Source organism: Xenopus laevis, chromosome 7S, assembly GCF_017654675.1.
Source record: "Xenopus laevis strain J_2021 chromosome 7S, Xenopus_laevis_v10.1, whole genome shotgun sequence".
Taxonomy (NCBI): Eukaryota; Metazoa; Chordata; class Amphibia; order Anura; family Pipidae; genus Xenopus; species Xenopus laevis.
In genome coordinates, this window is record NC_054384.1 from 93598483 (window position 1) to 93625457 (window position 26975).

General features: G+C 38.9%; 1 protein-coding gene across 2 annotated transcripts; it reads right to left on the reverse strand.

The window, feature by feature from the left end:
- Positions 1-495: 495 nt before the first annotated feature.
- LOC108697756 (protein XA-1-like) lies at positions 496-8779 on the reverse strand. Of its 2 annotated transcripts, none has more exons than XM_041570725.1 (5): positions 8598-8779; positions 7551-7816; positions 5752-5880; positions 3501-3701; positions 496-578 (listed from the first exon to the last, which is right to left on the reverse strand). In XM_041570725.1, exons 1-4 carry the CDS (start codon positions 8662-8664, stop codon positions 3510-3512), a joined length of 654 nt encoding a protein of 217 aa, XP_041426659.1. In that variant the 5' UTR covers positions 8665-8779; the 3' UTR covers positions 496-578; positions 3501-3509. The 2 variants fall into 2 exon arrangements, with proteins under 2 accessions (XP_041426659.1, XP_018083584.1); XM_018228095.2 differs by having other exon boundaries at positions 496-585; positions 8598-8778.
- Between the last annotated feature and the right edge of the window lie 18196 nt (positions 8780-26975).

Below are 26975 nucleotides of genomic sequence, written 5' to 3' on the forward strand. Positions count from 1 at the left end.
ATATTATGGCACAAATTCTGCTCACAGTCTGTTCATAAAGATATACCCTAAACTTTAGCACAATTCCTGCACAATTCTGCAGGAACAGACCCCTAAAGTGTGGTTAGGGCCTACATTGAGATATATAAACAACATTATGCTTGTTGGTATTCCCTGTACTGAGCACATTTGAAAGGAACAAATTCCGAAGCTTCTCAGCAGCAGCCCAGAGCACACTGAGCATGTGCAGTGCCACTGACACACAATAAATAGCCTAAAAAGAACAAAGATGCGAGACCCTGTGGTCAACTTTAAATGCATGAATCATTATGGTTAAAGGGCTGCTGCACCTTTGGGCTGGCACAGTTCAGTATTTAAAATACATAATTTCTATCCATATATGTTTTTAGACTTTAGTTCTCATTTAAGCAAAAATGAATTTAAGACTAGTCCTTTATGCCAGTTAGAAGGATCACTGGCTACATTTGGTTGATGATAAAAAAAAACAAGGGCACGGAATATTTAGCATGATTTTATTGGTATTTGCATAACTGTAAATAATATATTCATCCAATCAGCTTGGTATGCTCTTGGTTTTTCTTGTCACTGTAAAAGTAAAAAACATGAGTATAAGTGTACCGCAGTGCTACACCCATTGCATTATATCTATTCTAGCAATGATAGATACTGTATATTACTGTAATAACTTGTACTAACACAAGTTAAATTTGGGATACTTGCAGGGCTGTTTAAAGGGGATCTAAACACTGTTGCTCAGCCATTGCTTTACCATGTTTTGCTTTATTTTAATTCCATTAAAAGTCAAAAGAATAACATAGTAACATAGTAAGTTAGGTTGAAAAAAAACCATGTCCGTCAAGTTCATCCCCACCTGATCTACGTGCTTTCTCCAGATATATTACCGTGCACTATAATCTCAATGTGCAAATAACACCAGGGCTGGTAGGATTCTCATTGGCAAATTCTATTCTTTCTCTGAGTTCTTAATTATCATCAACATTAGACTAGGGGACAGTTTTAAGCTTTCAGCTGAAATGTGTAATGAACATATTCTTCAGAAGAATTTTAAAAGAGTCACAAATAATAACTTAAGCCTGCACAATAATAACGACTACACAAATACCTGTTTATATCTGCAAGAGAACAGCATATTAAGGCAAACACAACATCAGCCAAACTTACTATATTCCTGTTACCCCCAACAAACCAATAATTTATTTTACTAGATCAGTAAAATAAACTGCTGCACAGTGGTTATGTGTTACCAGGCCCACGGAAGCCTTTGCCTAGCATGTTATAGGTATGGAATCAGTTATCCAGAAATCCATTATCTAAAATGCTCCGAATTACGGAAAGGCCGTCTCCCATAGACTCTATTGCAATCAAATAATTCTGATTTTTAAAAAGGATTTACTTTTTGCGCTATAATAATATTTACTTAATGGAACAGTAACACCAAAAAATGAAAGTGTTTTAATCAATAAAAATATTATGTGATGTTTCCCTGCACTGGTTAAACTGATCTGTTTGCTTTAGAAACACTACTATAGTTCATATAAACAAGCTGCTGTGTAGCAATGGCGGTTATTGGAAAAAAAGGCAATATGGCACAGGTTAAATAGTGGATAACAGATAACACCATTATGTTGTATAGTGCTTATCTACTATCTGCTGTGTAACTTGAGCCTTTTCTCCTTTGAATGGCTGCCCCCATTGCTACACAGCGGCTTATTTATATAAACAATAGTAATGTCTCTGAAGCAAACACAACAGTTTTACCAGTGGAGGGAAAAACTGCATTATATTTTTATTACTTTAAAACACTTTTATTTTTTGATGTTACTGTTCCTTTATTTAAGTACTTAAACCCAAATAAGATATAATTAATGCTTATTGGAAGCAAAACCAGCCTATTGGGTTTATTTAATGTTTAATGATTTTTTAGGAGACTTGGGGGCCCATTTACTTAGCTCGAGTGAAGGAATAAAATAAAAAAAAACTTCGAATTTCGAATGTTTTTTTTGACTACTTCGACCATCGAATTGGCTACTTCGACTTTCGACTACCACTTCGACTTCGAATCTAACGATTTGAACTAAAAATTGTTTGAATATTCGATAATCGAAGTACTGTCTCTTTAAAAGAAACTTCGACCCCCTACTTCGCCACCTAAAACCTACTGAGGTGCCATAGGCTTTGTAACAATTTTTAGGAAGAAAAATCGTTCGGTCGATGGATTAAAGTCCTTCAAATCGAACAAATCAAAGGATTTAATCGTTCGATCAAACTATTTGCGGTAAATCCTTTGACTTCGATATTCGAAGTCGAAGGATTTACATTCGGCAGTTGAATATCGAGGGTTACTTAACCCTCGATATTCGACCCTATGTAAATCACCCCAAGGTGTGAAGACCCAAATTACAGAAAGATCCGTTATCTGAAAAACCCCAGGTGCCGAGCATTCTGAATAACCGGTCCCATACCTGTACTATAAAACCCTTTTGTGGGAATTTAATATTGTCACTAAGGCAAAAATCCTTCGCAATTCGTTTGCAATGGGAATAAATAAACACTTTGTCCCTCACGCGACAATAGGATAGCAATTGTGAACTTTACAGTTTGCGACAATGTAATAAAACTTCTTAATGAAAAAGTTGTCACATTTGCTCAACAACTTTACACCACCTTGAACGAGGTGTTAAAGGTTCAGAATCTGCAATAAAGATGTGCAACGCAATAAAAGCCTAATGAAGAATATTACATTGCGACATGCAAATGTTATTTGTGCACAAATTAGTACCCCAAACTTAATTACATTTTCCCCATATTATTTTTTCTGGATTTTGCTCTCCATGTGTTCTTTAGAAGCAAGACAAACTGTATACTTAGGGGCCCATTCACTAAGCTCGAGTGAAGGAATAGAGGAAAATAGAAGAAAAAAGGTTCGAATTTCGAATGTTTTTTTGGCTACTTCGACCATCGAATTGGCTACTTCGACCTTCGACTACGACCTTCGACTTCGAAACGAACTAAAAATCGTTTGAATATTCGACTATTCGATAATCGAAGTACTGTCTCTTGAATCGAACGATTCGAACTAAAAATCGTTCGAATATTCGACCATTCGATAATCGAAGTACTGTCTCTTTAAAAAAAAACTTCGACCCCCTAGTTCGCCACCTAAAACCTACCGAGGCCAATGTTAGCCTATGGTGAAGGTCCCCATAGGCTTTACAAGGTTTTTCTGATCGAAGGATAATCCTTCGATCGATGGATTAAAAATCCTTCGAATCGTTCTATTCGAAGGACTTAATCGTTCGATCGAACGAATTGCGCTAAATCCTTCGACTTCGATATTCGAAGTCGAAGAATTTCAATTCGGCAGTCAAATATCGAGGGTTAATTAACCCTCGATATTCGACCCTAGGTAAATGTGCCCCGTACTGTACAAGAATAAAGCAGTCAATCATTTATAGACAACTGTTGAGCTGCAGACTTACTAATGTTTTCTAATGCTTCTTGCCTTTCTTACGACCATGTTCCTTTTTCTTTTCTTCACTTGACTTGTCATTGTGGGTGAAGGCGGATTGGTTTGGTCTGGGAGGGTGGCTTATTTCACCACTGTTGGAATCTCCTGTATGATGAGGGACCCCAGTAGGGCGAGCTTTCCCATGGTGAAGATCTTTACTATGTCTTCCATGCTAGGGATGGAACAATGTATCAGTATTTATCATTACAAAGATAAAATAGCAAACTGATCTTTCCCTCATTCTTATTTTTACATGTCATGATTTAAGAACTCTTTTTGCACCTCCTGTTTTTCAACCATAATATATAAGGATATTGGAAGTCACTTTATACAGGACACAGAACTCCAAGGGGACTTCAAATATCCTAATAGACTAGAAAAAAGGAAGTCGTATCCGTTATAACATTTTGAAAGCCTAAATGTATACAGTATTTAATAACCGCCTCACTGTATAGGAATTCTGCTGTTTAAAGCATTTTCTGCCACTGATGCCACTGCATTGCTAAGAGTGTAGTAGAGCAGGTCCTTCAGCACTAGCATGGGTGAAGAATACATGTCCCATGATGCACTGTAAGGTGTGCAGTCACTTTACTGAAAATGTAGGAAGTAGAATATGCAATGAGCTCTGATTGCTGCCATCACATCAGGCATATGTACACTCTGGTTATAGTAATCATTGTTATTTATATTGCTCTGGTTTGTTGTACAGCACATGTCAATAATATTATAAGAAGAATAAATTAAAGGGGTTGTTCAACTTCAAACACTTTTTTTTCCTTTTAGTTGGTTTCAGATAGATCACCAGAAATAAAGATTTTTTCCAATTACTTTCTATTTGTGGATATTTTTCTAATATTGAAGCGTAAAGTTTAATTCACCTTCTGAAGTAGCTCTGGGAGGGGGGTCACCGACTATTTAACTATTCTAAATTGATACATTTAGTTGATACATTTCTTATCTTTGTCCCTGCTGAGCAGAATCCCTGAGTTTCATTAAAGGCAGCTGTTAGAATTGATACAATAGTTGCTTATACTCCCCAGATACTGTATCAACTAATTGTATCACTGAGCTGCCAGACTGAAACACTAGAAACACAAATATTTAACTTTAAAGGGGAACTCCACAAAAACATAACTTAAGCTTTTTGAAAAGTAAACATAATTTCAAGCAACTTTGCAATATACATCATTTAAAAAAATATGCAGACTTTTTGTGATTTTTAATGGTTTCTGACAGTTCCCTAAGTCTAGTCCCCTGCTCTCCTGCTGATCTTTCTGACTACTTTGCTGATCTGGCTGACTACTGTTACTTTGTATCAGCAGCCATCTGTCCTTAGCCTGCATCCTCCAAACCCCACAATTCCCTGCACATGTGATTTCAATAAGGAACAGAACATCATAGTGCAATGCATTGTGGGTTATGTAGTTCCTGCATGCTGTCTGTAAGCTGTGGAGTAGTTGTTACTATTTGTAACATCAGTGAACATCATTTGAAGTCCCTCCTTCCCTGCCAGGATTTCAAATGATGCAGAAAGAGAAGAACTGTTTAAAAGCTGGATTTCACCATAGAAAATGGCATTTATTCATACTTTTTGAAGAAACAGGTAACTGTGATGGATATATTAGGGGTTTCTGTGTTATGTGGGCCTCTTTATCAAATTTTGGTTTGGAAGCAGGAGTCTTTGTTTATGATGAACAATCTGAAAACAACTCAACTGAAAAAAAGTGTTTGGAAGGTGGACTTCCCCTTTAACCAACAGGATTGCAGAAAGTAACAGGAGGATTAGCGTACCCAGCTCCCAAGAACTTACGATCTAATGGAACAAGGCACATCTGCAGAGTCTGTTATTTCTGGCAAGAGCAAGAATGGCTACAATTCCTATAATGCACCATGTTTAATTAAGTCACTGGAGGAGAGCACATTAAACCTGGTTTCTGTTTCACTTGTAAACTGCTCTTAAAAGACTACAAATCCCATAATGCCATCTAAAATTCTTTCATAAGGGAAACTATTACAGGAGCTGCAATCATTCCAAATGCCATACTCTATAGTTGAAGAATGATATATGCAGAAGGCCATAAACCCATGATTCACAAGGAGGTCTATATCATAAAGTAAGCACTGTTGGTCCACAAACTCTATATCTTGTTAAACTACAATGTTCAGCTGTCCACCACTTATAGGTGGTCACATAGAGGCAAAATGCTTGGGGCTTTGCTCACCTCGGGTTTGTTGTGGTTTAGTCTGGGAGGATGGCTTATTTCACCACTGTCACTGTGGATTCCTGTGTGATGTGGGACATCAGTAGGGGCAACATTCCCATGATGAAGGTGTCTCTTATGTCTGCCATGCTAGGAATGAAACAATTTATAAGCTGACTTTAAGTATTTATTATTACAAATATAAAAGAGTAAATAGATCCTATCCTCATCTATCTCTTGCATAATGATAATAGCACTAAATCATTTATAAAGGGAAAAGTAATCAGACACAAGTAATTGGTGTAACTCATATGTTCTTTGTTTATAGACAGAATACAAAGCAAGAGGTCGAGTTCTGTAATGGCCCCTGTTTGCCTATTACAGGCATGGGATCCGTTATCCAGAAAGCTCCAATATATGACATGGCTGTCTCCCATAGACTCCATTTTATCCAAATAATCCAATTTTTTAAAAACAATTCCCTTTTTCTTTGTAATAATAAAACAGTAGCTTGTACTTGATCCAAACTAAGCTATAATTAATCCTTATTGGAAGCAAAACAAGCCCATTGGGTTCATTTAATATTTGCATGATTTTCTAGTAGATTTAATGTATGAAGATTCAATCCAGAAACCCCTAGGTCTCGAGCACTCTGGATAACAGGTCCCATACCTGTACTACCATTCCCTTAATGTGCTTTATAGTAATAAACCCTGGATATGCCCCTTTCCTGGTGACCAAAAGTTAGAGGGAAGTAATGTAATAAGTACAAATCTCACTTGTGAATTAGCAACCCTCAGCCACCAAGCAGAAATGTTCTTTCCAACAGGTGAATGCTACTGCTGTTTAGTTGCTAATGCTTACAGGACTAGGTGCAAACTTTCCTCTATGCAGAGACACCATGAGTTTATATGAGATAATGTAATAAAAGTTGCTACCTTTGCACCAGATTTCATAACCATGGCCAGATGAACACTGGGACCAGTAAATGCTAACTGGTTGCTATGGGCTGCTATGCCAGCTGCAATTTTTGTGGCTTTTATTTCTTAAATTTCTTGAATTGCATGATGGTTTTCATTATTTATTTAACCTCTGGGTCAACTAGGGCAATAACCAATAGCAAGATTTACTGTCATTATTTTAGTTAGAGAAACTAATCAAAGTTACCTGCTGATCGGTTATTAGGGATACATTTTATTTTTTTATTGGTGGAAGCTCTAGGGTTTGTTTACTTATCAAGGAAGAAGATGCAAAGTGCAAAAAACTGACATTTTATTTGCACTCTGCCCAAGCTTAGCACCTATAGGTGCACTCCAGAGTAGAGCACAAAAACCTCCATCTCTCCAATAAATACTGCTTTACATGAAGTCTAGGTTAAGGATAAGGACATCCCTCCAGATGCTCCCTACATCATCAGGTGTGCAAGTTAGGGAGCAATTGGCTGTAAATACAGGACTGCATTGAACATACTTTGCTCCTCTAAGTCCTCTAACATTTATGGCAAATTATTTGAAAAATGTCCCTTGCTGTGTCAGTCACTGCTGTACTTTAACGTTAGTCTTATAACTGCAACTAATTAAAAAAGACTTCAAATCCCATAATGCTCTATATTAAGATCCTTATGTTAATGCAACAGTACAATTATTATGGGTGCTGCAACGTTCAAAATGGAACACTCCTCACTCTTTTATCGTTGTTATATGTAAAAATGATAAGAGTAGATAAAGTGATAAACTTGTGATGTACAGTGGCTTTAGATCAGAAAGTACTGACACCCTGAAACATAAATGGTCACACAAAGTCCAATTTGCGTTGCTCACCTCAGGTTCCTTGGGTGAATTTCTTGGAGGTAAGGGTGCTCCAGTCCTGAGCTCCTCAGGGTGTCCCAGTGGGTTGTTCAGGTCGTGGCTGACAGGTGGAGGAAGGCCGGAGCCTTTTGGTGGTGGAGGAGGAGGAAGGCCGGTGCCTTTAGGTGGTGGAGGAGGAAGGCCGGTGCCTTTAGGTGGTGGAGGAGGAGGAGGAGGAAGAAGGCCGGTGCCTTTAGGTGGTGGAGGAGGACGAGGCCTGGCGACTGATGATTCATCTCCTTGATTATGAGAAAAGGTAAAGAGAAATTAAATTACTGATATCAGTTGTTCAACAATAAAATGAGCTTGAGTTCATTATTATACTATGATACTTTGTTTACTTGGATTTATATAATATAATTGCAATTGCCATTGTGTCTATTATTTACTGTACCCTCTTTGCCTTGAAATACACAGAACATGTCCGAATACAGCAAATATGATCCCAGCCTTACCATTTGAAACATTGTATTAAATTGCATAGTAAAATAAAAAAAACTTCTGTCCCAATAGCGTCACACACACACTGTTCAATATACTGTATGCTCTTAAAAAAAGCTTACATCCTATACAGCTTTTTTTTTAAAAATTATATACAGGTATGGTACCTGTTATCCAGAATGCTTGGGACCTGAGGCATTCCTGATAATGGATTGTTCCATAATGTGGATCTTCAAACCTTATATCTACTAGAACATCTTGTGAACATTAAATAAACCCAATAGGCTGGTTTTTCTTCCAACAAGGATTAATTATATCTTAGTTTGGATCAAGTACAAGGTACTGTTTTATTATTAAAGAGAAAAAGGAAATAATTTTTAAAAATTTGGATTATTTGGATAAAATAGAGTCTATGGGAGACGGGTTAAAAAAGTGTCTCTTTAACCACCCAGCCTTTTAGTACCTTAAAAAATGGAAGAATCTCTTTCTGAATAATTCATAAATGCTTGCTCCTTAAGCAGATCAGTCTTTACCCCTAAAAAGCCTCACAGTAAGCCCCTTTATATCATAGATGCTCACCTGGCTTTCCAGGAGGGTGGCTCCAGCCCTGGGCCACTAGGGCGAGCAGCAGAACGTAGCAGAGCATAGCTGGAAATCCCTTCAGATACTCTTCAAATGAGAGAAGCAGGTTTGCTTTGTGTAAAGAGGCAGCCACAGGCGGCTTTTAAAGCTCTTCATTGTCTACGCCCCGTGTAAAAATGGTTTGTAGCAGCCAATCAGGAGCAAGCATGATTAAGCAAAAATGCAACTGCAAAAGAAAAAGGGTCATAGAATTACAGGTGTGGCATTTCATCACTAAACAAACCTATTATGGTATAACCTCTTTGACCAGACACATTACTAAGAGATTATTAGTGATCCTTTTTGCTGTCTTTAGTAATTGTTAAGTAAATTTCTCCATTGATACCATGGAGACAAGTTCAAGCCTTCCGCCCCAGCAGCACCACTTCTTGTGCCATAGATAAGTGACCTCAGTGACCTAGTAAATACAGCAGCGTGGCCCAACCCCCCTCCCCTTCTTTAATTAAAGGGCAGGTAAAGTCTAAAATAGAATAAGGCTAGAAATGCTGTATTTTGTATATTAAATATAAACATGAACTTACTGCACCACAAGCCTAATCAAACAAATAATTTATGCTTTCAAAGTTGGCCACAGGGGATCACCATCTTGTAACTTTTTTAAACATCTTTGCAAGACTAAGACTGTGCACATGCTCAGTGTGGTCTGGGCTGCTTAGGGATCGTCATAAACAAAGCTGCTTGAGTTCTGCATGGCTGGGAAGTAAGGCGGGGGCTCCCCCTGCTGTTCATAAGTATGATTGTTTCCCTGCTCAGCAGTTAGGGACCATCTGACAATTCCTATCCACAGCAGTAAATGAAGGGAGAATTTCACTGCACACAGTCAGGTTTCTTATAAAAACGGTACACATTTTCAAATTAAAGTACATTGGAGATAGGTTTCTTCTTCATTAAAGAAAGTAAAAATGGGATTTTATTTTTTTGCCTTTACGTGCCCTTTAAGGACACAAAAACATTGATTAATTAGTGAAGGTTGGTCACAGTTTATTCTTCTTCAGTTATCAATAATTGCTATTAAACGAAATACCCTTGAGATTTAATTGAACAAAACTGTCAACAAACACCCAGATGTCAGATCCATAGTCATGTAAAATGATTATAATACAACACCTATAAGTTGGTAAAGATCAATTCCTAGCCCCTCAATTCCATATTTCTCTAAAAATAACACAAACCATAAATATTTTGTAAATTATATCCTCCTAAAAGGTGCTTAGTGATGTCATCAGTGTAGTAATTTGTGTGAGTGTAACTTGTATTGTACAAGAAATAAAATACAGGTACGGAATCTGTTTTACCCGGTAACCCGTTATCCAGAAAGTTCCAAATTACGGGATGGCTGTCTCCCATAGACTCTATTATAATCAAATAATTAAAAATGTTAAAAGTGATTCCCCTTTTCTTTGTATTAATTAAACAGTAGCTTGTACTTGATCCAAACTAAGATATCATTAATCCTTATTGCAGGCAAAAGCCTATTGGATTTATTTAATATTTACATGATTTTTTAGTAGATTTAAGGTACAGAGATCGAAAATTAGGGAAAGATCCCTTATCCGGAAAACCCCAGGTCCCGAGCATTCTGGATAATGGGCGCCATACCTGTACCCCCTGTTTTTTAATATGAGGATTTTAAAAGTCACCTCAGAGTTCCATGCCCTGTATAAAATCACTTGGCCTTGTGCCTTTACGTGGTCATGGACAGAGCCATATTTACCATATAGGCATTAAAAGGGCCTGTCCCTAGACCAGCAGCTTGGATGCCTCTCACACTCTTCCCCTGCTGCCAGATATATTTCTCCAAAATCTGTCAGCAGAGGTGAGGAGTAAGGGTGTATAGGGTGTGGATTGTGGTGGGTGATGTCCCATCTACGTCCTTTGAGCATGTGCCGGTTTAAAGAGGTCAGAGAATACAGCACTGGTCATGGAACTCCTTGGTGACTTGTAATAACCCTTATTAGTACAAAAGGGGTACATTATTCCCCATATAACATCCAACAAAGAGGATTGGGTGGGATTCTCCTGTAAATGACTTTACATGACTGAAAACATTGTTGGATCAGCATTCAGTTGTATCTAAAGGTGCAACTAAACATTCATTTCTCAAATTAACAAGTTTAACTATGTGGCTGGGTTCCTAATGAATTAGAGTTATCAAGCAGAAATAATAGGTGGTCAAATGAAATACTGTAGCCAGGTTCAGGAGGAAGGTATGTATGGCATGGCCATACCTGAATATACTGTATGCATGATGCTCAATACAGCACAGAAATTACACTCCCCACACTAGCTGGCGATGTCACATGAAAGCTATTACACAATCATGCAGGACAATACTGAGTCATTCCCAGATACTGCTGAGAGAGTAACCCTTGGGCAAGTTCAGGGCTGCCATCAGGGCTATACAGGCAAAAGCCATGTCAGGAGCCCTGGTGAGAGAGAGAGAGAGGGGGGGGGAGAGAGAGAGAGAGAGAGATAAGATAGATAGATAGAGAGATAGAGAGATAGATAGATAGATAGATAGATAGATAGATAGATAGATAGATAGATCTTATGCAAAAACTGTGTAACAGATCAACATTATCATCATCAACATTATGACCAGTCCTGTGATCTTTCTCAATAATAAGCTAAATATATATGTTGTTTTGTTCTTTCAGATATGCCACAAAGGGTGTATCCATCCGTGATTCTTTGCCAGTGGTAGGGAAAATAGAGTCATTTCCACTAAGGGTCATTCTCTGTAAACATATGCTTATAATAGCTCCTTTCATTGTTGAAAAACGGGTTCTCCCTACTACAACACCTGCTGGTAAAAATCTAGAACAAATTTAAATTGCGGTGTATTTTCTAAAACGCTCAGGTTGCTCAATAGGAATCAAAAATGCATTCTTGAGACTCATAAATGGAAATTTGATTCCCACTCCCTTGGTTGGGGCTACTTCTTTTGCTCGGACAGATTATCCACATGGTGGGGTTACAATTATGTAGTGATGGGCGAATTTGCGCGAATTTCGCGAAACGGCGAAAAATTCGCGAAACGGCGCCGGCGTCTCGTTTTTGACGCCGGCGCCCGTTTTTCGGAAAAAAATAATTTTGACGCCGGCGAATTTTTTCCGCGAATTTTCGCAGGAGTTTCGCGAATTTATTCGCTGGTGGCGAATCGCGCAAATTCACCGCGAATTCGCGCCTGGCGAATAAATTCGCCCATCACTACAATTATGGATTGTTTTGTTTTTTGAACATTCGTTGAGAAAGTGTATATTTCTATCATAAGATATATGGAAGTGATGCAAACAATGCGGGTGACAAATCTCTGTATATGACTCCAGTGTGTCCCATACATTTTGTATATTCCTCCATTTAGACAGGGACATAAGATGACTAGGTAGTCCAGTGTAGCCATAGATAATTTAGATTGGGAGTAGGCATAAGAGTATGCTGAAGGCAAATGTTTGAGTAGACAAGTTTTATTAGATTCAGTATGAGAAATACTATCACTGGGAAGCACTGTGGCCAAACTCAAGTGCTTGGCAGTTTGGTTGGATGTTGCTCCCTATGACCTCAAAGCAGGTGCTTAATTTTGAATTCTAGGTTTGGAGGCAGTTTTAGTTTCATAAAACCAGATGATCTGTTCTGGTTTTTTTTTTTTATAACTTTCCAGCATACAGGATATGATGTCACTGACATAAAATTGAGGAGGATGTAGCTCCATCGTAACAGTTCGCCAGGTCTAAGCTGGCGAAGGAAACGCTGACGAAAGGGGTAACGTTATGGAAAAATCGAACTTAAGTAACAATCGTTCACCTAAGCGAAAATTCGCCTGGTGAAAAGGAGCAAAACTTTGTTAGCGATGAACTCTTTCACTAGCGAATTGTCCTCTACGTCTGTTAGTAAATTGGCGTTGTCCCTGCTGATTGGATTCCTGGGGAATTTTCGCTAGCGACGGCCACTTCGCCCTTAAGTAAATCTGCCCCTTAGAATACTATATCATAGCAGAAGTTAATTCTAAATTGAACTGACCCATTCATATTTATATTGGGTATTTTCTTAAAACTGAAATGCTGATTTCTAGTTTTCTGGTTTTAATTATCTTGCTAGTCACGTAGTTATGACTGGTTAGAGCTTTGTGTATAATCTGTAGTAGCTATTACCTGCATTGGACATAGAAAGCATGAATTACAGGATTTCATTTGTTTGAACTACAATATCCTGTATCACTTGGGTTAAGGTTTCCTATTCAAATAAGTAAAGCCAATAATAGAATTCTGTTTCAATGCGTTCCGTGCCATCGCTTGCCTTATCACAAAATTCTGAGTTGGGACTGTGCCACTAAAATGCCTTAAGCACATGATTCTTTTGGTGCAGCTCTGATGAATCTCTTGACATAGCCCACATAGAGAATTCCAAATTATTCTTCACTTATAACTGAACTTAATACTTTGTATCTTTATGTTATTTAAATATTTGGCTCAATGGTGTAACTTGTTCATTTTAGGCCCCCTGCCTATCCAGAGGTTTATCCTGTTTAACCAGTATATGTTGAGATTAGGGATGCACAGAATCCACTATTTTGGATTTGGCCGAACCCCCGAATCCTTTGTGAATACCGAACCGAATCCAAATTTGCATATGCAAATTAGGGGTGGGAAGGGGAAAACATTTTTTAGGTCCTTGTTTTGTGACAAAAAGTCAGGCGATTTCCCTCCTTGCAACTAATTTGCATATGCAAATTAGGATTTGGATTTGGTTTGGGCAGGCAGAAGGATTCGGCTAAATCCGAATCCTGCTAAAAAAAGGCCTAGTCCTGGCCGAATCCTGGATTCGGTGCATCCCTAGTTGAGATTGCTCAATACTGAGGGTCTCATGTGGCCCCCTATACCTCCGGGCCCCCCAACAGCTGCAGGGTCTACTTCCTCTGTAATTAACACCCCTGATTTGGCTTGAAATTAGAAATATACCCTATATGGTCAAAAGTAAAGTGGGCATCCCTATGAATTACTGCCTACTGATTATTTTACACTTATCATTGTCAACACAGGTCAGAGGACACATCATACATTGACACTTTTGTACTCCCTATTTTGTGGCAACAGTTTGTGGGCCCTTTACTGTTTTAGCACAATAAAGTCCCCATGAAAAAAAGCAAAGTCCATCTGGATTTGTTTGCAGACAATGATATAACTTGACTGGCCTCCAAAAAGCCCTGAGCTCAACCCTGTGGGACACCTGTGTTATGAGTGAGAATACCAATGTACCAATGTAAGCCAGCCCTCATCGCCCGGCATCAGTGCCGAAACTCTTTCATAAAAATGGAAGCAAATCCCACTAACAGTGTTCCAACATCTACTGGAAATCCTCCCCAGAAAAATAGAAGTAGTTTAATCAGCAAAGTGAGGAGTAACTTCATATGAATACCCTTGGTTCGGAATTGAGATTTTTGGACAGGAAGGTGTCTACATACTTTTGCCAATATAGTGTATGTGCCCTTCTCCTTATTTCTGGCCCTCAAAAGCTTAGGATATCACACAGGGGTGATCCAATCTTATATAATAAGGAGGAAGAAAAGGTGGTGGTGAAATGGAATGTATTCTATAAACCAAAACAAACAACAAAATCAAGTAAACAACAATTAAGGAGTGCCTCCAGGTAGTAAGAAGTTTAAAGTGGAAATATTTAAGGAACCAACTACTTCCTTTACCTTTTACATTAAGCCAAACAAAATATGGATATACAATTGTTTATTGCATATTAGAACATATCTGTTTGAATACACCGGTTCATCAAATAGATTATCTTCATTGGATAAAGAACTTGTAGATTCCATCTTAAGGCCAGATTCAATTCAGTGAGAAAAAGTTATCTCATGGTTTATCACGTGAAAAGTTATTCAATTCCAGGAGAAAAACTTTGCTCCAAATTCTGTTATGTTTTTTTCCCATAGATTCAATAGAGTTTTCACAACGTAAACTGCATCTCAATTTGAAAACCGTCCATGAGTTTTCACCCTTTTCTCACTGAATTGAATCTGTCCCTTTATGTGATAAGAACATTTTCTTAGAAATAAACACTATTCACTTTTACTGTATGTGTTTTCCTGAGCACTGCTTGTATTACTACAGTGCATGTACCTGATTCTCAGGTTCCATGTCAGTCTTTCACAATCCTTCCACACCCCTTATGGGCTTTTGTCTGTATTAAGTGTCAGTATAGTTTCTAGCATTGGGGCTTTTGTTTTATCCCTTAGCAGGATTCTGCCTGTTCCGTTCTGGTTCCTGCTTGTCTTTTGGTTGATTCAAACCTTAACATGGGTGCACGTAGGTGAGAGAGGCCCCGGTTTAGGGCATTGACTGGGTAAGGAAGGACTGGGTAAGGAAAAAGTCATGAAAGTTGGCAGATGGTGCAGAGAGTTGGGTCAGTAACTATCAAGTTGGGAAGGTCCAGGAGGGGGAAGGTTTAGTGCTAATTGTAGGCTTCTGTGGGAGTCAGCATATAGAAGTGTCTGCACCTTGTCCTCTATACTTCTGGTGTATTTGTTCACACTTTGGCTGTCGGAATGTTTGCCTGGGGAATATATCCCTAAGTGATCATGGGTCTTCTTAGGCAGGGGGGTCCCAGGAGATGGGTGCTCTATATGTATGTAAAAGGCATGGCTGGCAAGCATTACATAAGAGGATTAATGTTTGATTATTGCCATTGTATGGAAAAAAAGAATTGTTTTACAACTGAATTAGTTTTACATTTATAAGTCTTTTACATCCTAACCTTGTGGTCCAACCCTGGGCAATGGGGGTAGGTACATATGTGCATAAGTCGAGGTTGGTTGTATCATGGAGCCTGCACCTTAAAGCTGTCCTAGTCAAGTTAATATTTGAAAATTTTTATTTTGTAATTTCTTTTTTGTGATTTATTTAAATCCTTGGAGTTTGCCAAAGCGTTTTATACAGTGCCCTACAAACAAATGCTTTCTAAATTAAGATCTGTTGTTTGCACATGGATAGGAAACTGGCTACAGGATCAGGTACAGAGGGTGGTTGTAAATTGTACATTCTCTACTTGGAGTAAGGTTCTTAGTGGAGTTTCTCAGGGCTCTGTATTAGGTGAAGTTTTATAACTTGATCATTACTTAGGGGAGGGTATTTAAAGTAGTGTATCAGTGTTTACTGATGACACAAAACTATTCAGCTTAAATAATTCCATTCAAGATGTGGCATCCTTGCTACAGGATCTTGACAAATCTGGGCAGCTAAGTGGCAGATGAGATTCTATAAATGTAAGGTTATGCACCTGGGATGTAAAAATATCCAAGCCACTTATACCCTTAATGGGACTGTACTAGGCAAATCCATTATGGAAAAGGACCTTGGAGTCCTTGTAGATGATAAACTTGGCTGTAGCAAGCAATGCCAGTCAGCAGCATCAAGAGCTGTATTAAAAGGACATCGATTTGCGGGAGGAGCAGGGGCAATCCTCATCCTCATGTGCTCACCTTTTTGTGTCAGAGGGGGTCAAGCGGGGGTCCAGGGTGTTGGCGGAGGGGCCCAGGGGGGTCCCGGATGCTAGTGCAGAGAGCTAATTTTCATTTTGAAAACTGAAGAGTTTTCTCTTTAAGTTACCAGGAGTGGAATTTTTGCCACTCCTGGCAAACGATGGGGGCGCTGCCACCTGAGGCGAGTTGAGAAATTGGTGCAGTGGAATTCTTCAACTGTACAGAGCTCTGGTACAGTTGAAGGTACACCTTTTTCAGATTATCACCGGAAATACATAACATATTCATATTATTGTACGAAACTCAGCACAGATCAGGATATCTTCCAATTGTAAATGAGGCATCTGCCATTGACTGTGGCCAATGTTCGGGTGCCTTTAAAAGGCTTCTAATTTGGACGATCAACCCTGGCTTTGGAATAAGCACCCATATCCAAGTCCTAGTCCAAGTCCTATCTGTATACACACATGGCAGCAACAAAAATCCATACAAAAATACCAATGTTGCTTATATATTATATATATATATATATATATATATATAATATGGTAGTATTGTAAACTTAGGATACAGTGTAATTATAGTAACTTCAAAAAATGGACTGGCCAGTTATTTGATTGAACCCATCACATCCCTAGGCAAAATGAATAAAAGGAGGCAACAAAGATGTGTCTTTTCCAAACACTGTCTCAAAAGCACAAACATTTAACTGATCCTAAGTTCAATGAAACAAGCCCTGGGTTTGTGAACAGATCCCCGTCACTCCTTGAGAATTCAGTTGACAATCACGTACCTTAGAACAAAGGAGAGCTTTCAGACAACAGTCTCCATGTTTTCAGTCAAGCGATTACTTGGATACTGAAACACACTGCACTGTATACTTCTATTTTAGCAGATAGCTGATAATGTCTACTGGGCATTTAACCATTAAAAGATACAATTTATCTTGAAGGGTCCTAGAGCAGGTTTAGCAAATAAAATGAGGAGAAATTAATTTGACTGAAGAAGGTTTTGATGGGTGGAACTTGAAGAAGTTTCTCAGCTGCCAATGAACTCTACACCTGTCAACATGGTGCATTGGCACATGAAACTTGCAAACAAGTAAGATCATCTGCAGTCGAAACAGGATCACAGGATGGTCCATTGAAACTGTCCACCAACATGCAGACATGCCGATATGGTTTAAATCTTGACATGTCTAGTTACATAGTTACATAGTTACATAGTTAAATCAGGTTGAAAAAAGACAAAGTCCATCAAGTTCAACCCCTTCAAATGAAAACCCAGCATCCATACACACATAGTTATGACCAGCTTTAGAAGCACTATGCTTCACATTAATGTTTCTTTAAATATGCTGCCTTCATTTTTTTTGTCTTCATTGCGCAACCCTATGATATGCTCCCTCATGTTCAACCCTCTAACAGGCACCAAAACAATGTTGGACTAGGCCAATGGCACACGGGGAAGAAACCTGATGGGCCCTGGCCTTCGTGGGCCCTGCCAACCCAGGTCCCCTCTACTGGGCCCAGTGGACCCGGACACCCCAGTTCAACCCTGCCCCAGCAGTTTGTATACAATTACAGCTGGTCATACACAATATTAGCCAACTGAGCCCTTTCAGATCTAGATGGCAACCCACTGGCCCATGTATACAGGCAGTCCTTATTTCCTGTTCAACAGATATATGTATAGAAATCATTCAGATATCCATCAAGCATGTTTGAAATTATGCAGACCTTTTAAGAAGCTCCTCTTCTTTAAAAAGCACATTGGCCTGGAGTACTTGTGTGCAAAGTGGGCCCCACTATACCACTGTGGAAGTTCATACTTGGGTATACAGAACTTTTCCCTAGATTTAAGCATGAGAAGACTGGCCTGCTCTGGATCGGTCCAGTATACTTTTTAAACAAAACAAACACAGGCCCGGGGTTACTGGAAGGTGTTTAACACCCCCCCCCCCCAGTGATTTTACATTTTCTTTTCCTTTAATTGCAATATTGGTGGAAAGGAGGAAAATGTAATACTGATCCCTTTATAAAGCATTAGGAGGGCCCCATACAGAGTATGCCACACAGCTTAGGCATGTAGTACACAAAATTGTTTCAGTTACACAAAAGGCCATAATAAAAACAATACTGAAGGCTGACTAAGCTGATAAAGACTATATAGCAGTGATTGTTGAAGGACCCCCCATAGAGGTCCAACCTTTGATCCTTTACTAAGGTTATCGAAACTGGCAAACATTTGTGTACAACAATATTTGGGCACCAAATAAGTTTTCACCATAAATCTCACCCTAATTGGTGGGCCTTCAGATGTATCTAGAAAAGCAAATGGGTACTCTCCACCAATCACATCCTAAAGCTGCCCGTATACAGTCAGATGTGATTGTTTGGCATATCTTTACATGATTTTACCACCTACATGCTGTGCCAAAGTGAGTAGCCATAAAGACAACAATCAGAAAATAATGTGTGGCCTATGGAGACCTGTTGAATGAGGACAGCAGAAGAAAATGGAATACAGTAAATATTTAAAAATAGAATAGTTTTACTCCTAGCCAAGCTCTGACTAAATGCTATATACTAACTAGGAAAACAATTCCAATAATTAAGAGTTTCAACCACAGACTTTTAGAATCACATGATTTATTATATAATTGTCCTTAACAATGAAGACACATCCTCCCTTCTTTATCCAACCAAACCCCAGATTTGTCTGAATCTTCTTTCTTTACTCAGCCCCAACAGAACCATAGTTCTTGCCAAGTATTCTTTCCTTTCAGAGCCCAACCTCTGCCTCAGCCTTCTCCCTCCCAAGCCTTCATTTTCCTCAGTCTTCCCCATTCTAAAAGTATCATTCTTCAACAATATATTGTTCAAAACCTCAGACCTGGTAATGTTCCATTATTTATATTTGATGAAGGTATTTTACAAGTTCATGTTTCCACTAAAACCTCTTTAATATGACTTTTTTTGCAGCTTTATAAATATGCATCAAGAATTCAAAATGGCCATTTTGACTAAATAGGTCCACCCAAATGAAATGCATAATGAAAGAATTATATGATTCCAAACAAATATCCAATATGCATTGGGAATTAGGGATCATAGTATTTTAAGGGGTTGTTCACCCTTTGAAAAGTCCAAACAAAGTAGTACCTGCTAGTTCTTTCTTTACTGCTGAATGCTGAGCTCTGCAAGAGTTCTTAACCCCAATATTCATTAAGTGCAAACTTTAATCCTGGATACAATAGAAAATTAATTTTGCTTTTCAAAATCCTGACACTTTGGTAGGATTTTGCATAGGGTGAATGAGTTTAATGAGACTGGATTAGGCATATACATGATGCAGATGGATCTGGGGGTACTTAGATAATAAACTTGGCTTTAGCAAGCAATCCTGTCCAGTATTAAAAGGGGTATAGATTTGTGGGACTAGAGGGTCATTCTTCCTCATTACAAAGCTCTCAATGCTTAAAAAGGATTTCACTGAATGAGAGAGAGTACAAATAAGACCCAATAAGTTGATTAAGGGTATGGTAAGTCTCAGTTATGAGGATAGTTTGGTTAAATTGGGATTGTTTGGGATTGTTTGTCCTGGCGAAAAGGAGCTTAAAGGGCACCTACTGGAGGAAATTTGTTTCCTTCCGAAGTTAAGAGTTTCAGCCAAAAACGTACATTATTATGTGGTTTGTGATATTATTGATCTTAATGATGTTGTAGACAGTAGCTAGATATGACTATTTTTTTTAAAGAACAACAGCTGATATTTGAACCTTATCTACCAGTTGAGGCAATATCAAAGTAAATGGCATCACAGATTCGTAATGGAATAACTCGTCCCTGATTCTAAAAATGGGCACACTTGCTCTTGACCGGTTGCGTCTGGCATTTGTGGGTGTGGGTTTCCTCAGTTCTGGAAAACACATTCAGAATGGCATTGGCACGTGATTCACTGAGAGCAAGTCTTGGTGTGCCTATTGATGAACCTGCTGTGGAACCATGGAGCTACCACCAGTTTCAGGGTGGTTGTAGATACAGGGTTCCTCAGCGTTCCACACCAAAGTTTTGGCAGAAAAGAAAAGAAGGCATTGGAGTGTTTTAAGCACTGTCGATGGAGTCTATTTTGAAGCACCTGCACTTGTGTATCTTTTTCCAGGTGTGCAATTCAGTTTCTCTGATTGAGCTAGCCCAGTGATCCCCAACCAGTAGCTCGTGAGTAACATGTTGCTCTTCAACCCCTTGGATGTCGCTCCCAGTGGCCTCAAAGCAGGTGCTTTTTTTGAATTCCAGGCTTGGAGGCAAGTTTTGGTTGTATAAAAAACAGGTGCACTGCCAAACAGAGAATCAATGTAGGTTGACAATGTACATAAGGGCTAAAAATGGTCAATCGCAGCCCTTGTTTGGCACCCCAATAAAAATTTTCATGCTTGTGTTGCTCCCCAACTCCTTTTACTTCTGAGTGTTGCTCACGGGTTCTAACGGTTGTTGATCCCTGCTGCTAGCCTAAAGCCATCTCTCCTGTCTATCTGCACAGGCTATTCGAAGATCAAGTGAAAGAAAGGGAACACTCAGCCCACCATATTTAAGTAGGAAAAACTAAATTCCATGAAATTTAGAAAGCAGGTGACCCTTCCATCCAAAATGTCCTACAGCAGGTATGGGACCTGTTATCCAGAAAGCTCGGAACCTGTGATTTTACGGATAAGGGATCTTTCTGTAATTTGAATCTTCATACCTTAATCTATTAAAATATAATTTCAACATTAAATAAACCCAATAGGATTGTTTTGCCTCCAATAAGGAATAATTATATCTTAGTTGGGATCAAGTATAAGGTACTGTTTTATTGTTGCAGAGTAAAAGGAAATCTTTTTTTTTAAAAAAAAATGTTAATTCATTTTTTAAAATGGAGTCTATGGGAGATGCCCTTCCCTTAATTTGGAGCTTTCTTCCAAAATGGCAATAGCTGAATTGTACGGTACAGTATCCATGAGTCCCGTGTATCATCAACAGGCAGCTCCTGCAAAAGATGGAAGAGAGAGCCCCCGGGATGTACACGTGATGTTCTTAAGATAATCAAGGGTGTAACTGAACTTATACATGGAATCATTGTAATGACAATGCCGGGCCTCTGTATCAATAATAACATATTTTAAGCTTTTCTTCTCCTGTAATGGGGATTACTGTAGGTTTTGCACCCAGGATATTTCTAAGAGTCTCACCCTTTTTCAATAATCACATGGGCCTATGTAGCTTTAGCTTCAGCTTTGTTCTCATCTGTGCTAATTGCTGTTGTGATGCAAGTTCACATCTCTCTTTATCCTCAGCAAATTCTGTTGGTTACTTGTTCTTTTGCCCTGTTCCTTGTATCAGGAAGCTTTGTCCCCATCATATCCTCTTAAAGGAGAATTCAACCCTAGATTTAAAAAACCCTACCCCCCTACCCTACATAGACCCCCCTCTCTCCTCCCCCAGCCTAAGTGTTACCCTGCGCAAATGCCCCTAGCGTTTTACTTACCCCTCTGTGCAGATTCAGGCATCAGAGTTAACTGCGCCACCTTCAGCCGCCTCAGTAGTCTTCTTAATGAGACCGGCATTTTGTCAATTTTCGTGAGTTTTGGCGCATGTGCAGTTGTCGCAAAACAGAAAATTGCTCCAACTGCACATGCACTTACATGCCGGTCTCATTCCGAAGATTTCCGAAGAGAAGAAGATTGCGCCCATGAACTCCGATGCCTGAATCTGCACGGAGGGGTAAGTAAAACGTTAGGGGCATATAAGCTGATGCTACAGGGCTGATTATTAAATTCTGATGCTAATTGCACTGGTTTCTGTGCTGCCATGAAGTAATTATCTGTATTAATTACTAATACATTTCTATTCTATGTGTACTGTATATTGTGAGTGGGCCCCTAAGATCAGTAAGTGACAGCAGCACAGAGCATGTGCAGTGAATCAGCAGAAAAGAAGATGGGGAGCTACTGGGGTATCTTTGGAGACACAGATCTTCCCTGCTAAAGGGCTGTGGGTGCCTTGGGCTGGTACAGAACCACAAAACATAAATTACAAAAATGTTTAGCTACTTCTTTAGTTAGGCTTTAGTTCTCCTTTAATTACTGTCATGGGAAAACATTTTTTTCAAAATGCATCAGTTAATAGTGCTGCTCCAGCAGAATTCTGCATTGAAATCCATTTTTCAAAAGAGCAAACAGATTTTATTATATTTAATTTTGAAATCTGATATGGAGCTAGACATATTGTCCATTTCCCAGGTGCCCCCAGTCATGTGACTTGTGCTTCAGTCACTCTTTACTGCTGCACTGCAAGTTGGAGTGATATTAACCCCTCCCTTATCCCCCCCAGCAGTCAATCAGCAGAATAATGGGAAGGTAAACAGAAAGCAGTTAATGTGCAGCATTAACTCTTTCAGACAGCACATGACCTGAGATGGCTGCCTACACACCAATATTACAACTAAAACAAATACACTTGTCGGGTTAGGAATTAAATGTTACATGGTAGAATGAATTATTTGCAGCGTAACTTAGAATTAAAAACTACACCATAAAAATCATGACAGAATCCCTTTAAAGAGGAATATATATATATATATATATATATATATATATATATATATATATATATATATATATATATATATATATATATATATACCAGGTTGGCACTACAGATATTTGCTCCTTATACAGAAGTCATGGGGTGTAACTACAGAGGAAGCAGAACATGCAGCTGCAGGGGGCCCATGAGGTATAGGGGCCCCGTGAGGCCCTAATTCATATAGAAATTAAATAAATATTGGTAAAACAGTTAAACCTCTAGACATTTTGTCAGTGACCCCCTCCACCACACCAATTGAAAGCTGGAAAGAGTCAGAAGAAGGCAAATAATTAAAAAAAACAATTAAAATAAATAATGAAGACCATTGAAAAGTTGCTTAGAATTGGCCACTCTATAACATACTAAACAGGTGAAGCACCCCTTTAACTGAAGGGGGTCTGTATTTCCCTTTGCTGGGTGAAATCCCACACGGGATGTAGAGTGATTAGCAAGAGAGGCTCTCTTTAGGTCTATGTTCCACGGTAGAGAATGATGGAAATAATTAAATATTAGCAAGAATATTTGGGTTTAAGGTCTGTAAGTTAAATCAGTCCAGACTTCCTCCAGACTGACATGCAACACATATGTAGACGTATATGTTATGATGTAGCCATTATTTACTCAAGTGCTTCTTCCTTTTCAATGGAAGTTTTATAGGAGCTGTGCAAACAAATATTTAGAAAAGGGAACTGGACTGAGCAGATGATATTTTTAGGCATGTATCTTGCGAAAGCTTCCGTTGTGTCACTGTTATTAAACACGTAGCCTGAAGGAACAAAATGCGCTCAATCAGTTTCACGCTAAGGCTGACAGCTGTGGCTTCTAGGCAAATGATTTTCTATTTCTAGAAAGTCTGTTGAGTTTCCTGATTTTTTTCAAGTTTATGTTTGTGTATATGTGCATCTCCCATGGCTAGGGTTTCACCATCTCTCTCGGACATCCTACACTACCTCATCACACCAATGCAAACACGCTATCCCTGATTTGTATAGCTGGGTGCAGGATTACAAGCACAGAGAGAAAGAGCACATGAGTCTGCACAACCTGTTCCTATTGCAATGAATTGTCCGCCGTGTGTGGGCCATGGCACATAGTGATCTTTATAATCTTAATAAGTAAATAGCAACAGGTCAATGAAAAGCGTTAGAAATACCCAGCCTAAAATGAAGTCATTACAGAAATGAAGTTCAGTGAATTAAAAGGACAAAGGATCATTATTTACCTTCAGTTAATGTAGTTCATAAAGCTTCTGTATATTTGTACAGTCAGCTATTTGCAAATGAAGCTTTCATGTAAAGTCACATGTCCTGGTCCATCCTCAATATTGCTGATTTTAGCGCTTATACTGTTTCCAATATGGTTATGCCCTTTACAGAAATAAGAAAGGAGAGAGGCCTTTATTAAAAAATGATGGTACCTTCATGGAGATAGACTTCGATGTTGTTTGGAGCTAGGACCGCTGACAACATTTTGCGCTTACAGCAGCCATAAAGCAGGATACAACTGGTGTTTTTTTTGAAAGACAGAAAGCAGGCAAAGTGCTTAATGTAAAGAGATACTGACACCAGAAATTAAGCTCTTTTTTACATCTGTCACAATATTGCCTTTTAAAGCTACTTATAACTTTGCCATAAAGTATTTGCAGGATGCTTTTACATAAGGGGGCACATTTACTTAGGGTCGAATATCGAGGGTTAATTAACCCTCGATATTCGACCGTCAAAGTAAAATCCATCGAAGGATTTACCGCTATTCGTTCGTTCGATCGAACGATTCGAAGGATTTTAATTCATCGAACGAACAATTTTCCTTCCCCATAGGCTAACATTGTACCTCGGTAGGTTTTAGGTGGCGAAGTAGGTGGTCGAAGTTTTTTTTAAAGAGACAGTACTTGAACGATCGTAGGAAAAATCGTTCAATCGAACGATTAAATCCTTCGAATCGAACGATTCGAAGGATTTTAATCCATTGATCGAACGATTTTCCTTCGATCAGAAATTTGTTAGAAAGCCTATGGGGACCCTAACATTGCACCCCGGTAGGTTTTAGGTGGCGAAGTAGGTGGTCGAAGTTTTTTTTAAAGAGACAGTACTTCGACTATCGAATGGTCGAACTATTTTTAGTTTGAATAGTTTGTTTCAAAGTCGTAGTCGAAGGTCGAAGTAGCTAATTCAATGGTCGAAGTAGCCAAAAAAAACATTAGAAATTCGAAGTATTTTTTATTCTATTCCTTCACTCGAGCTAAGTAAATGTGCCCCTACCTGTCTGATGCCCCATGTTCCTGTATGAGGGAGCTGCCATATTTGTGCAGCAGGAGTCCGTTAGCATTAGAATCTCTAACTGACAGGCTGAGATGGGACAGTCAGGTTGGCAAAACAGTCAGGTTTAGAAACTTTAACTAACAATTACTTACAAAAAAAAAACTCTCAGCACAAAACAATCAACATGACCTATAGGTAACTTTGAAATGTTTTATTGATTTTCAAATCATATCAAATAAACTTGCTTAAACTTGTCAAGCATGTAGACATAAATCATTTAATAGTTGGAAATCCACATGGCTGATTTCTTTAACTCACTATCCAAGCCAGAGGGACATGCCCCAGTTCCAAAGGCAGTCACAATACACAAATTATATCAGAAAGATATATGTCCCAAGGCTTTTTTTTAGTAAAAATAAATTATTTATTAATAGTCACATTACACCAAAAATTTTTTAATGTGACTATTAATTAATAATTTATTTTACTAAAAAAATCCTTGGGACAAATATCTTTCTGATATAATTTGTGCAATACATAACATAGCATAAATTAAAATACAATAGGATGCATTAAAGTAAGATAAAATGGTATAAAATATAATTAGATAAAGTAAAATAGGCCGGCCAGGTTTCTCTCAATATCATATGAATAAACATAACAGGATTAATGCATAGTGTCAAGTCCTTTTGTTTTGAAGATTCCCTTAGTAATAGATTCATATATGTAGTGCTGAGAAAAAAAAGGGGGTCATTCTCATATGCTAACCAGGGGAGCCACATTTGGTCATAGGCTTCCATATCGTTTTGTAACATATATGTCATTTTTCATTAGTCGCTATATCCATGATTTTTGTGCATAGACCGGGTTATGGTAGCCTTTTTCCAGTTGCGTGCAATTACCAGTCTTGCAGCTGTGAGAATATGTTGAGATAATCTGTGGGCTGTTGAACCTATTAGGTTTTTTCCCTTGAAACATAACCAATGGATCCTTAGGGAATTCAGTATGCAGTATTTTGGATAAGAGGTTTTTTACATAGTCCCAAAACTTAGAGGCCAATATACAGTTCCACTTCCACCATATATGAAGCATTGACGCGTTTTCTTGGCAACCCCTGAAGCAGTGAGGGTCACAATATGGATAAAAATCCTATATAGTCGAGATGGTACCAAATAGGTTCTATGTAGGAGTTTTATTGATTTGAATTTGATACACATGTACTACCTCGATTTGCTTTCAGACTGAATTGTGACCATTGTTTGGATGAGATTGTGGTCTGTAGATCCCAGGGCCGGAACAAGGGGTAGGCAGAGTAGGCACGTGCCTAGGGCGCAAAGCTGGGGGGCGCCAGGCACGTACCTGCTCTGTCGCCTACCCCGTGTCCAGTCCCGTCTCTCCCAGACTGCCGAGTGTAACTTTCATGAAAATGTGCTTCTGCGCATGCGCGCTGTAGCGATGCTTTGAGCATGCGCGCTGGAGCACAGTTTCGCGCATGCGCAGTTTTGGGCGCACTGAGCCGGCGCCGTGGCCCGCCAGGTTGCCTAGGGTGCCTGGCCGGGTTGGCCCGGCTCTGGTAGATCCTGTTCCCAGTTAAGCATATATTTATGTTTCAAGTCTTCCGTAAGCAACCGATTCAGCAGTTTGTAAGTCAGGCTTAATATTCCAGCTGCCGTTAGTGCCTGTTGGCAAATAGATTTAAAACTTGATTTTGTGAATGAATTGTTGCAACATTTTTTAGCCTGTTTGTTCACATAACCTATAGGTAACTTTTAGGGGCACATTTACTATTGGTCGAATATCGAGGGTTAATTAACCCTCGATCAAAGGATTTACCGCAATTCGTTCGTTCGATCGAACGATTCGAAGGATTTTAATTCATCGAACGAACGATTTTCCTTCCCCATAGGCTAACATTGTACCTTGTTAGGTTTTAGGTGGCGAA